This window comes from Astatotilapia calliptera, chromosome 10 (assembly GCF_964374335.1).
Source record: "Astatotilapia calliptera chromosome 10, fAstCal68.1, whole genome shotgun sequence".
NCBI classification, from domain to species: Eukaryota; Metazoa; Chordata; class Actinopteri; order Cichliformes; family Cichlidae; genus Astatotilapia; species Astatotilapia calliptera.
This window is the reverse complement of record NC_137431.1, coordinates 28468190-28481115: the sequence shown is the minus strand read 5'-3', so window position 1 is coordinate 28481115 and position 12926 is coordinate 28468190. Positions and strand designations below refer to the sequence as shown.

Sequence of the window (12926 nt, the reverse complement as noted above, 5' to 3'; positions counted from 1 at the left end):
AAATAATGAGAAAACAGGAAGAATCACAGGCGAAATGTTCACCACTCTAATAAACACATTGCTGCATATACTGGAGGTAGAAACTTTGGGTTAGTGTATTTCTGTTCACCTCAAATGTATTTCAATTCCAAAATTCCAATTTGCAACAACTGCCTGGAGTTACTTTATATTACAAAGTGAGAACCCTAAAATCAATCCCTTGATTTGGATCTGAGTTGGTCACACAATGTTGCTGTGATCACAAAAGCAGCAAGACAGCAGCTCTTCTTCCTGCGGCGCCTGAGAAGATTCAGATGAACTCCAGAATACTAACAAACTTCTATTGAAACCATTACCATTGAAATTATTCTGACTGGCTGCATCACCACCTGGTATGGCAACTGTAATGCCCTGTACAGCAAAGCTCTGCAGAGGGTGGTGAGATTAGCACAGCGCATCACCAGGACTGAACTGCCAGCCATGCAGGATCTCTATAGACAGTGCCAGAGGTGGGACCAAGTCATTGTTTTGCAAGTCTCAAGTAAGTCTCAAGTCTTTATCCTCAAGTCTCAAGTCAAGTCTCAAGTAATGTCAGGCAAGTCAGAGTCGAGTCTCAAGTCACTGGTGTAAAAGTCCGAGTCAAGTCACAAGTCTGAAACTTTGAATTTCAAGTCCTTTCGAGTCATTCAAAAAAACGAAAAAAAGCATGTTGCAGTTATATGCTAAATGTAAATATTAGACCATGTAATTTTTAAATCTGTGTTTTTCTCAACACATGACAAAATAGTGAACTTAGAAAATATACACAAATTGTGAAATTGCACCTCTTTAAAATGCAGCTCAATTAAACCTAGCTCCAAGAATAATTTTCACCGACAGTTCTGAGATAAGCTGCATGTTATTCTTGGATGCGGTTGTAGGACCGGCTTTAAAATCGCATGACAAAAATATCATACACATTAAAAAAAAACTGCATCACCAACGTAGCCTGGACAACATTTGCTAGTTAGATGAAGTCAGCTATCTCATCTTAGCATATTTATATGCATATTTATAATCATACGGTTCTTGGAGTGAGCGCATACGATCATGAAGTTTAGTAACTTCAGGTCACTGCAACAAGCCCAGGTACAGTTTACCGCCGGATGGGTGCAGGACCTTGAAATGCACCGTGTAGAAAGTAAAGACCATCGTACTTATCATAAGTTTACCAGTCTCACAAACTGTCGTCATAAATACACATTCGTTAACCGTTTATTAATAGGACCTTTGAGCTCAACGGTAATTAATTAGTAGTGGAAATAATTTCTGGTAGCATCACAGAAATGTAGCAGTGACAATAATACTGTATGCTGTAATCGTACTGGGCAATTAGTGATACAAAAAACCTGTTTTATCCTGTGAATAAAAGTATATGTTTTTGTCAATGTACCATAATAACAGAAGCGAAACGCAATATTGTGTCAGGACAATTCACTATTTATGCACAATAAACAAAGAAGCATAGCGCGGCAATTTCTGTTCAGCGCCAGACTTGCTTGTAACCTATATCACCAGTTATGTTATGAAAATGACGTATTAACTACTAAAAAACACTGACCTTCGTGTAAATGCTTGGAGCAGACTAACCTGTGAGCTGGAGTGTTCTGGGACGTTATATTTGGTCTTTGAATGGCTGCAATCCAGTCGCGTCTTTGTTACTTCGGAAACATGGCTCGAACAATTTCTCTTCAACGACGTAATCCGATAACAACCGATCTCTTTACCCGTCGGCTTCCCGTGGCTGTCATGCGACCGGCTATTGCAGTTAATAATACAACAGCTTCTTGACATTTTTGTGTTTCTTTTTATCGCTGTATAACTGATTTTAATTGAAAGCCTGTGTGCGCTAGTACCTCTTGCCACGAGTTCCCAGAATCCTTTGCGGTTCTACCCGTGAATGACGTCACATTTTCAATCTCTATATAATATGCATGTTAAATTTTATATTTGGGGTAAAATATCAAGTCTTTTCAAGTAAACCGGTTCAAGTCCAATTCAAGTCCCAAGTCATTGGTGTAAAAGTCCAAGTCAAGTCACAAGTCTTAGAACATTTTTTCAAGTCAAGTCTAAAGTCATAAAATTAATGACTCGAGTCTGACTCGAGTCCAAGTCATGTGACTCGAGTCCACACCTCTGGACAGTGCTGCATGAGGAAGACACAGCGGATCCTCTCTGATCCCAGCCACAGACTTTTCACACTTCTGCCGTCTGGCAGGCAGTTCAGGAGCATCCAGACCTGCACTAGCAGACACAGAAACAGTTTTTACCCACAAGCCATCAGGCTTTTGAACTGCTGACACTCTTTACACACCATTACACACTCACTACAATTACAGGGCTCTACACACTGTCACTTCAAAAAATGCCACTTAAATGCTCATTGCACAAGTTTTTGCACAACCGGTAAATACTTTTGCACAAACTTTAAATACCAACTTGTCTTAAATACTCTAAATATTAATACTTTTTCTCTCTTGTATTATTATTATTATTATTATTATTATTATTATTATTATTATTACTGCTATTTTCATGTTATTTTCTTCTTAATATAACTGCACACTTTCTATATGGTCATGCAAAACTGAGGAGCACGAGCCAAAGTATTTCATTATGGGTAAATGTAGCTACACTGTTTATCTGGACATAACAATAAAACCTGAAACCTGAACTTGAACTTTTCAGCAGCATTTGGTGACAGTGGAGTAGAAGAGCTCCCTTCCTCTCCTTTCCTTTCCCTTCCTTTGCTTTCCTTTCCTTTCCTGTCTTGCCAGAAGACATATCTTGCAGGACCTTGCTACTTGTCAATGGTCTAGTTAAACATGTCTTGCATTCACAGACTTTTCTTCTGATAACAATACCCCAAGTCTTTCAGGATGAGGGATAATGCCACGCAGCAGCGGAATGGCCAGGGGACATAGGAAGCCATGGGAAGAGTGTCTGTCTCCAGAATCCAAATTAGGATCTCCTTCCACACCAGAGGAGCCTGACAGCTGAAGACTCTGCCTCCCATTCTACTTTTACAAATGCTAGGAACCACAAGTAAGCCTTCAGGCTGAGAGTAAAGTGCTCTATTGGGATAAAATGATACTATACTAAAGTACTATATATACTTTAGGGTATATGGACCAATTCGGGGCTTTTATGTGAGGAGAAGGATTGGAGAGATTTCGCAGGTCTTTCCTCCCTACTGCTGTCGGACTCACAACAAAGACTTCAACTGATCAAACACACACATCCACACATGTGTAATAGCAATAACACTAAGTGCAATACTTTTTTCTCGCATTGTTGTATTATACTCAATTGTATATAGCATTTGTATTCTATTTTATTCCATTGTATATTGTATTTTATTTTATTCTATTCTATTGTGTACAGTATCTCATAGATATATTATTCCAGTGTTTTTTCTCTAATTTTTCTATGCAACTTTGCACTGTCCACTGCTGTAACAAAACAAATTTCCCACACGTGTGGGAACCTGTAATAAAGGTTATCTTATCTTATCTTAAAAGGGTTTTAAGAGGAAGCAAATGAAGAGAGGCTAATACGGAAGAAATATAATCTCTGTTTCTAGCCTCTGCTAGTAGCCTACTTTTGTCTGCTCGTCTGTCTGGTTATTTCCTCTTTGGTTTTTTCGGATCAGCAACTTTTTAAAAACATAAAGTGTGTGTTGTTAGACTCACATGCTGACTTCTGCAAAAAATGTGGAACATTATGTGGAACTCGGGAACAAGGCATAGAGATGCAGTGCTAGCCCATCAGAAAAATCAGAAAGGCAGATCTCCACACCGCATGCCACAAGTACGCGATCAGCAAGTAGGACTTTATAAGCATGAAAGTTTCCGTAAACAACACTGCCAAAGCATCAATGAGCAATTTGTACAAATATACTAATAACAATAATTCATCCCTAATAAAATACGTTTTGTGTTATTTTTTTCTGACTAAACTAACTGTAATTATCCTCTTTATCAGCTTAATAAGTTTGACTGCACTGTGCACACGTCACCTAGAATTCGTTGCAACCAATCAGAGCGTAAGGGGCGGTCCTACGCGAACACGAGGTTAGTCCTGTTCATCCTGGTTGAGAGGTGTTTCCTCGTGGACGAAGATTTTTTTCTTCCTGAATAAACATGAAATCATCACAGCTGGAGGATGTCACCACATAATTGAACGTCAAAATGTATGTTTTATTCATATTCATTTACATTCATGGATTAATTCGCTGTTTTGTTAGCTGTTTAGCTAATGGAGTGTAATAAATGACGCAAGGTTCACCAAACTCCATTTGAAAAGTTTAAGTTTAATATTTCTGTACTTGCTACTAATTATTTATACCTGCTTTAACGTAACTAAGTACGTATTACGAATCATTACGAGCTACACTACAATTCGGGATATTTATTTTCTAACTAAAGCATGTAATAGTAAACCTATCAGCGTCGACGCCTCCAGTGTACACAAAGCTCGTAACGAAATATATATATATATAACCGGTTTTAATCACTTCATGCAATGTGTTTGTACATTAACCTCAGTCCTTTGGAGATTAGGTGTCATGCTCTGCTTGGGCAGTCTGATGAAGATACTGAAAGCGAAAGACACTAATTCCCAATTATTTTTCTTCCAGCTTTTAATCTTGCTCGGTGTCCATGTCTTTATGTCTTTATGTTTAGCTCTTAGAGAGATGGAGGGGCCCGTGGAGGAGAGATTGTGTGGGAAAATGAAGATTGGCTGTGGTTTGCACAGATACAACCTGAGAGATGTTTTCACGTGGTGAGTACAAATCTAGATGTGTAAATCTCGTTTTTAGCTACTGTAATGTATGTTGTATCAGTGAATGTAACAGGCGTGGAATCACCAGGGTTGTAAAAGAACTAGAGAACTTACATCCACAATTTTTCAAGAGTCGAATGGTTGAATGAGTTGAATGGTTGAACAGCATACATATTTAATGACTGTAAAAACAAAAAATCAGGTGCACAAGTGTTTATTTATTTGGGATTTTCTCTAAACCACACAGTGTCAAGAGTGCACATACAGCTGAATATACAAATATATGCATCCACCCCTACCAATATTCGGTTAGATGTCCCTAAGCAAATTGCAAGTTGGAATATCATCATGACATTCACGACAGTGTTTTTCTTTTGATGCATGATTCGTGTTCTTCACTTACCAGGAGTCTGCTGAAGACTATACTCATGGGTCAGGTCCTGTCACTGCTGATATGTGGGACAGCAGTCAGCTGTGAGTACCTGACTCATGCCAAAGTGGAGACACCCATGCTGCAGAGCTTCCTCAACTACGCCCTCCTGCTGTTCACCTACACAACACACCTCAGCACCCGCACAGGTCAGACTGTCATGCTCTCAGGATATTTGACATTCTGGCTGCTCTCAGTGAGTCACAATAAGTAAATGTTTCTCTGTAGCATCAATCATACTGATGAACCTGCAAATTTATGGTAAAGTAAGCTGATTTAGCGGGAAAAGGAATAGTGGTGAGACCACAAGAGTGAACTTTAAAGGAGATGTACAGTATTAACCTCATTTCCAGCTCCATGCTTTTATTTTTGGAGTAGCTTTGCCTGATTCACTGTTAAAAAATAATCCTTCTCTGTCACATCAGCCCCTCATGTCCTCCTCCTTTTTGCGTACAGAGGGTTGATGTGACAGAGGAGGCGTTTAGTAGTGATGGGCAGATGAAGCCCCATGAAGCACTGAAGCTTTTCATCCAATTGGTTCACCCCAACGCGAAGCTTCATGAAGCTTCATTTGCTCTAGTAGGACACCTACTGGACGTAAAAAATAATAGCTGGCATGAATTTGAAGAGTGTGGCATTTTGCACACAGCCTGTAAATGTCAACAACAAAAGGAGTGTGTAAAACATGTATATTGTAGTGATGGCAGTATACTGTGTATATTTATATTGGCAGTATGGAAAATGATTATTTGGAAATGCTTGAAATGGAAATGATCATTTACTGTGAGGTGAGGTGTGGTTGGGGTGTGGACAGTAGTTGTGCTTTTGTAACGTTGAGGTATGGACAGCTACCTGCCTGTTCACATTTTATTCTGTAAAAACTAAATTTTCACTGCTTTTATGGCCTTTTTAGTGGGGAGAACATAGCTGGGATTTAACGATTTAACAAATCTTTTAAATCCTTTGTCCTCCACAATGCTAAATAGCTGTGAGTCCTCAATCACCATGCTGACCAGGTCTTCATCTATTTGAGATTGTTCTCCTGAGGAAAGACAATAAAGATAAAGCACAAATATAAATATCACACACGTAACTTATAACAGTTGTATAATATTGTTATATCATTTAGTAACATTACTGCATGCTATATTATCATTGCATTTGATGGCTCACCTGGTCTTGCTCCACAATCGGTGTCCCCCTTATTCTCATGCAAAGCTCTGTAGTGCCTAAGCATGGATGAGGTGTTGTTGTTATATCCCAGCTCCCTGGCACATAGCAAAAACTTCACCTTGTACAAAAGTACAGACAGCTTAACATAAATTGTATTGCACCATCAGTATTATGAAAATACATCTTCTGTAGAAATTTACATACCTTGTTGGGAGGAATAAGATCAAAATGTTCCCACACAGGGGAGGACATCCTCCTCTTCTTAGCTGGCTCCATTCTCTCCTGACTTTCTCTCCTCACTCTCATAAACCTCCATACGGTCTCCAAACTCTCACTAACCGCAACTCTCCATCAAACACCCACATTTTTGAATGAAGTCTGAGGGGTTTATATCGCTGTCATATCTCGCGGCAAAGTTCGAACCACTTCATGAACCAGTCACGTGGTACAGCCGGGCAGCGAGGCTTCGGACGTCATCATTTTCAGCTCCTCCCATAAATGAAGCAAGCCTCGATACGCGCTTCGCGGAAACGCCCCCTCCATTACTCGACACACGCTCCGAAGCCTCGATACAGAACGTCCCATCACTAGCGTTTAGGATAGGATGAGATGGAGGCAGATGATCCACTGTGATGACCCCTAAAGGGAGCAGCCAAAAGGATTTTATAAGGTACTTGGTGCCGCCTCTTAGATCATCCTCTGTCTGAAACAAGCTGTTTAAGCTCCTCCCCCTTCAACACAACTTTCTTCTGATTGTCTGCCTATCGCAAGCAGAAGGTTTGAACCACAGATGATTGTGACTTCTGTGCCTGAAAATCTATAGTATCATATTATCTGCTCTCACTGATCTCATAAAGAGCAGAAAAAACAAGGTTAAGTCTGAGCGTCTGGCTCACAGAGATCGCCTCATTATTTAAGACTTGTGTCATCCGAGCTTCCATCCTTGTAATATAGCACAAAACAAGGTAAAAGGACAATAGGCAATAAACTAAAATTCTGTGCAGAGTTCACAGAAGCTGCAGTGTTATGTGATGATTAATTGTCCTCATGTTGCTCACTATAAGCATATTAGCGGACAGAAACAAATATTAGTACTAGAGCTCTTATTCTGAAAATCCATCTTTTATCGTAAACATAAACTGTTTACATATACACATTAATTAATTACAAATGGATACAAAATATTTAGCAATGGAGCAGAATCACGTTGACGTCATAATCGTATCACGTAACCACTATTTGAATGCAAATAAATGAACATTATCCAGGTTATAACACAGCACAGCATCAACTCCTCTAAAAGGAAGCTTAATTTAATTCCCTTTGTTTATAATATCCTTTGAACAGTGAGTAAAATAAGATCAAAGGAGCAGAAAATAGCACAAAGGAGTTAATGATTCACAGTTTGTTCAGATCACCAAATGTATGTGTAAAGCAGTGTTTAGATGTTTAAAGGGTCTTATGGACCATTTGAATTCAGTCTGATGTGTTTCTTCAGGTGACAGGAACATCCTACAGATTTTAAAAACCAACTGGTGGAAGTATTTGGGGATGGCTATAGCAGACGTTGAGGCGAACTACACAGTAGTGAAGGCGTACCAGTTTACCACGCTGACAAGTATACAGGTAACAAAAGAGTGTTGTCAGTAAAGACTCTTCTCCTGACTTTGCTTTGAACACATGTATAGTTTGGTTAACCAAAAGACTTCACTGGGCAGCAGGGGGCGAGCCTGATGCTGCTCTCCTGATGAGCTTATTGTCTTAGCTGCTAGTTTGAAGTCTTGTTGAAATAAGTGCAATGTTTATTTTGTATGTAATGATACTCTATAGACTCAAAGAGGGACATAAAACAGGTGCTACTATGTGAACGTATGGTGTTTCTCACTTTCTCAGTAAAATTCTCCCATCTTGGTGTAAAAAACACTCTGGGTTTACAGCCGAACTTGACTATTTTTTAGTCAAGTTTGGCTGACTTCACATGGTAGGAGGTTATACTAAAGAGGTCTGTTTGTGAGGAACAAGCTGGCTTGCATGAAGTGCAACATGTCTTTTGCCCTCATGTTAACGCCTGTTTGTCACTGTGTGTGTTTCAGCTGCTGGACTGCTTTGTGATCCCGGTGCTGATGTTACTTTCTTGGTTTTTCCTGAAGACTCGATATCGGGTGATCCACTTTGTAGCTGTAGCAGTGTGTTTGTTGGGGGTGGGGGCCATGGTAGGAGCTGACATTCTGGCTGGAAGAGACCAGGGATCCAGTAAGAACATTTTCCTCAGTCAAAGTTAATGTCAGACTTTTTTGTTTATCCTCTTGATGCATGAAGGCATTCAGACAGCCAGTATCCTCATCTGACTAAAAACAAACAAACAGGCAAAAATACATTTATCACTGTAAAAGATTCGTAACGCAGTCAGTGTAGGTTCATATTAAATAATTCCTCAGTGTCTGAGAGGCAGATGTTGGTATGAATTGAACTGAATTAAATTGGAATTGTGCCTGTGTCTTATACTAACTGTCTCTTTCTCTCTGTGCAGCCAGTGATGTACTGTTGGGCGATGGGTTGGTCCTGCTCAGTGCCGTCCTCTACGCCATATCCAACATGTGCCAGGAGCACACAGTGAAGAACTTGAGCAGAGTTGAATTCCTGGGCATGATGGGCCTGTTTGGGACTCTCATCAGCGGTGTACAACTGTAAGATATTGTGTTTTTCTGCACCACTGACACAGCAGGTAGTATTGTTCTGTACTGTTGTTACAGAGTAATGACTATTGTTGAGCCACTATTAATGTGCTAATATCATTAATATAATGTGAATAATGTCACTTTTTTGCCATCAGATATTATACATCACAGCTCTCTGCCAGCCCACATTGTTTAATAGATGAACCAGATGTGTCTTAAACCTGAATTCCTTTTAACAGCCAGCAGGGGGCGATAGCTGTGTTTCAAAATCCTTTGGGTCTTTCCTCAGATCTTAGACAAGCAAAGGACCTGACCTTCACAAACACTTTGATTATTTTTGGACTGGGTCGCTCATTTAAAACATTAAATCCATTTTATGAATTTAAGTCATTCCAAGAGTCAGAAATGAGAATTACCCACAGTTTGCTTATTTGCTAGCAACTTGTGTTTTAAAATTTTAATCTGGTTTCAGAACAATAAGAAGGCGAGAGCAAAAACACATAGATGAGACCATGATAGACACTATAGAAGATGTTAACAAGAATAGTTGGAAAATGGAAAATTTTGAGATTATGATTGTGATTTTAGCATCTTTTTTTCTTATACTTTCTATGAATTTCAGTGATATCTGTGTGAGAAGACCTTGCTTGTTGAGCTTTATTTAAATTTAGGTTGTGGGTATATGTATGAATATGGAGGATTTGAGGATGACCAAGGCTAGCACCAGTGTTAACGTGAATAAAACAAATTAATAAAACAAACAAAGAAACAGGAAAAATGTGGGTTTTTGGTGGTTTTAGTCAGTCGATAGGTGGTTGCTAGGTAACACAATGATGTCACAATATACTACACATACTGAAGATTTTGTGGATATATATTAAGTGTTTTGAAAGTTAAACAGAAATCAAAATCATCCTCTTCTTAATACATGAAGCTACAAACAGGTCATTTTAGGCCGCTGGTAAGTGGTTGCTAGGCAACATGATGATATGATATCTTACATATAAGGACCTTCAGGAGCCAGTTTTGGTTGCTCAACCTTTACTCATGTATAATGAGTTCAAATGCAAACAAATATTTTTTTAATCATGTAATACCTAATAGTACCTAATTGTGATGCAATACCCTTTATTAATGATGTTCCCTCATCATTTTAACTTGTTGCTTATTGTTGCAGAGTTGTGCTGGAAACACGTGCAGTAGGAGAAATCAAGTGGGACGTTCACATCTGTGAGTTCACTTTCTGTACTGTCATATTAAACTGCAACATAATCACATTTATAGAAGCGTCTCTGATTTTAATATCACTCCACTGCCTCTCACTCAAATCTGTTTATTGTGTTCTGCAGCCATGCTGTTTGTAGTCTACACCTTGTGCATGTACGCTTTATACAGCTTCATGCCTGTAGTGGTGAAGATGACGAGCGCCACAGCAGTGAACCTCTCTCTGCTCACTGCTGACCTCTTCAGCCTCTTCTGTGGCCTCTTTCTCTTCATGTACAAGGTGAGTTTGTGATGTCTGTATGTATGCATGTCAGTCCTTAATGAGAGAAATGAGCGATAGCTCTGCCTTGTCTCGCAGCAGCAGGAAATGCAAATGATTTATTTGGTTAGTTAAAATATTTATTTTGTGCTGAACCAGTTGGTTCCTACTAGAGCATGAAAAACAAGATGACAGGCACATGACCAGTGAGAAATATTTAGAAAATCAAATAGGTATATTGTTCAGTAAAATAAATGCTAGGAGTGCATTTAAATAAGGGGGTAATGATTTCCTGTATCTGACCTTGTGGCAGTAAGTCTAAGGCTGACGTTAGAGAAAATGTTCAAGCAGCATGCCCAGTAAATGATGCAGAGGATGGTCAAGATCCCTGTATCATCCATTATGCATCAGCAAACCCTGTCATCCCCATAGCTCCTTAAGGATTCGATACGTTACACAGGGTAGTAGAAGTGTGATCAGCTGATGAAGATTTTCTGTAAGATTTATTCTAAAGTTGACTTGACAAGACTTGCAAAAAAGAAGGCATTTCAACTTGCATAAAAACCAATAAACAGCAAAAATTGACTTTTTCACATGACAATAGGCTGCCAGTCAACCCGGGGAGGGTTAATGGATATGTGAAGGTTGGCTAGGATTTGACAGAAGAAGAATTTTGTGTTCTTGTTACTGTTGCTTGGTTTTTAAATGGGTTTTTTTCTTTTGGAAAGTTTTGACCTCCTAGAACTGTTTTTAGTTCAGAACAATGCAGAAACGGTCTGAAGTCAAAACCCAACCACAAAGTACACAAGGTAGATCATAGTTGTTTAACTGTAGCAGGTGGATTACAACAGGAGAGGACGTACACCTGAAATACTACACTGCCCACAACAACTCCATTTGATTAATGACAGTGGAGGTATAAGCAAAAAAGGCCTCACACATGAACAAAATCCTCTAGCGTTAATCTGTGTCCCTGTTGTGTGTCTCAGTTTTCAGCCCTGTACATCGTCTCATTTGTCGTCATCACCGTGGGTTTTATCATGTTCAACGCTGTCCCAACATACTCAGTTTTACCCGAAGAGCCTACTGAAGCATCTGATGACCCCGAGGCTCAAAGCTCCTCAGACCAGCTGCTGCTGTCTGCAGACAATGACACTCAGAGAACCGAGACACTCACAGCCAACGATACACCATGACTGAAGAATGACATCTTTTTTCCCCTACTGTAGGTCAGTGGATAAAGGCCAGTTTTACTCTTTTTACTTCAATATTGTTACAGAAGTTGAGCTTTTATGCACTAAGCCAGAGACTACCTGTGTGTGCTCAGTTCAAAATAGATGAAGAGAGATTGAGAGGTCAAAAAACCGTGTGGCTCCACTCTCTTCTTGCCAAACTTCCTGTCTGCACCAGACTATCAGAATAAAAGTATACATTTTAAGCACAAGAAATCAGACTGCATCTAGGGTCCTACAGTTGTATTGCCACATTTTCATTAATGCTGTAGCATTTTTATAGAATATTGCCTGTTGCTTCCCTTGAAGTTGTCAGAGTTTTACAAAAAGGACCTATTGTGTCTATTTTCAGTTCCATATTTTTATTCTTTAGCTTGGTGTGATCCACAGTTCAGAATCATCCTTTTTTAAAATCTTATTGTGGGCGTTAGCACAATGCTGTATAAATGAAATTGGATTGAACTGAATAGCACAGCCCTTCACTTCATCCACTGTCTAAAACAAAGTGTTTAGGCTCCTCCCCATTTAAGCCAATTTTCTTCTGATTGGCTGCCCCTCAGAAACAAAGTTCTAACAACTGGTAGGCGGAGCTTCTGTATTCAGAGTCTTTGTAGTGTACCTGGGATGACCATGTTAGGAGTACCTCCTCTGATAAACAGAGCCTTAATTTAGACTTTAGTTATTTTTAATTTGAGCATATTAACAGAATATCATCACAGACAAAAGGAAAGCATAATAAGTCCCCTGTAAGATTTATTTTTGCGGTTTTCTCCTTTATTTAATAAACAGAGAAAAGGGGTTAAAGAGGGTGGGTCAGTTGACGTCAACTTTCACTCCCGCTGCTGTTTATTGTTTGATTATTGATTTTTGTTTGTTTTCTTTTTTGTTTCATAAAATGTCACCATATTTCATGTTTTGTTTTTGTTGTTTCTTCACCTCTACAGTCTACAGTTTTACATTCCTCTGAGTTACATGGCTGCATGCAGACAAATGACTTAGCTCATTTAGTTGTCTCCTCTGGTGCTGTTACAGTTTTTATACTCATGTCATTTGGCAATCTACAAACTGCATCATGGCTTTCTTGCACCCAGAGTTTTACTTTTTTACTATTAAAATATTTTTTGAAA

At 39.2% G+C, this 12926-nt stretch overlaps 1 protein-coding gene and 1 long non-coding RNA gene across 2 annotated transcripts; one reads left to right on the top strand and one right to left on the bottom strand.

Moving 5' to 3' along the window:
• The first annotated feature begins 4069 nt into the window (after positions 1-4069).
• On the top strand, positions 4070-12926 carry slc35f2 (solute carrier family 35 member F2). The gene is made up of 9 exons (XM_026183106.2): positions 4070-4210; positions 4704-4803; positions 5210-5382; positions 7905-8032; positions 8500-8659; positions 8937-9093; positions 10262-10314; positions 10434-10588; positions 11557-12926. Exons 2-9 carry the CDS (start codon positions 4715-4717, stop codon positions 11761-11763), a joined length of 1122 nt encoding a protein of 373 aa, XP_026038891.1. The 5' UTR covers positions 4070-4210; positions 4704-4714; the 3' UTR covers positions 11764-12926.
• On the bottom strand, positions 6087-6524 carry LOC145431468 (uncharacterized). Its single transcript, XR_013911781.1, has 2 exons — positions 6407-6524; positions 6087-6275 (listed from the first exon to the last, which is right to left on the bottom strand). It is a non-coding gene; the product is annotated as an uncharacterized LOC145431468 (long non-coding RNA).

Excerpts from the sequence above, each read along its gene's own strand:
- slc35f2 (XM_026183106.2), top strand. The coding sequence starts at position 4,715 with ATGGAGGGGCCCGTGGAGGAGAGATTGTGTGGGAAAATGAAGATTGGC. Across the intron at positions 4,804-5,209 it reads CTGAGAGATGTTTTCACGTG|GAGTCTGCTGAAGACTATAC; the intron begins GTGAGTACAAAT and ends TTCACTTACCAG. Across the intron at positions 5,383-7,904 it reads ACACCTCAGCACCCGCACAG|GTGACAGGAACATCCTACAG; the intron begins GTCAGACTGTCA and ends GTGTTTCTTCAG.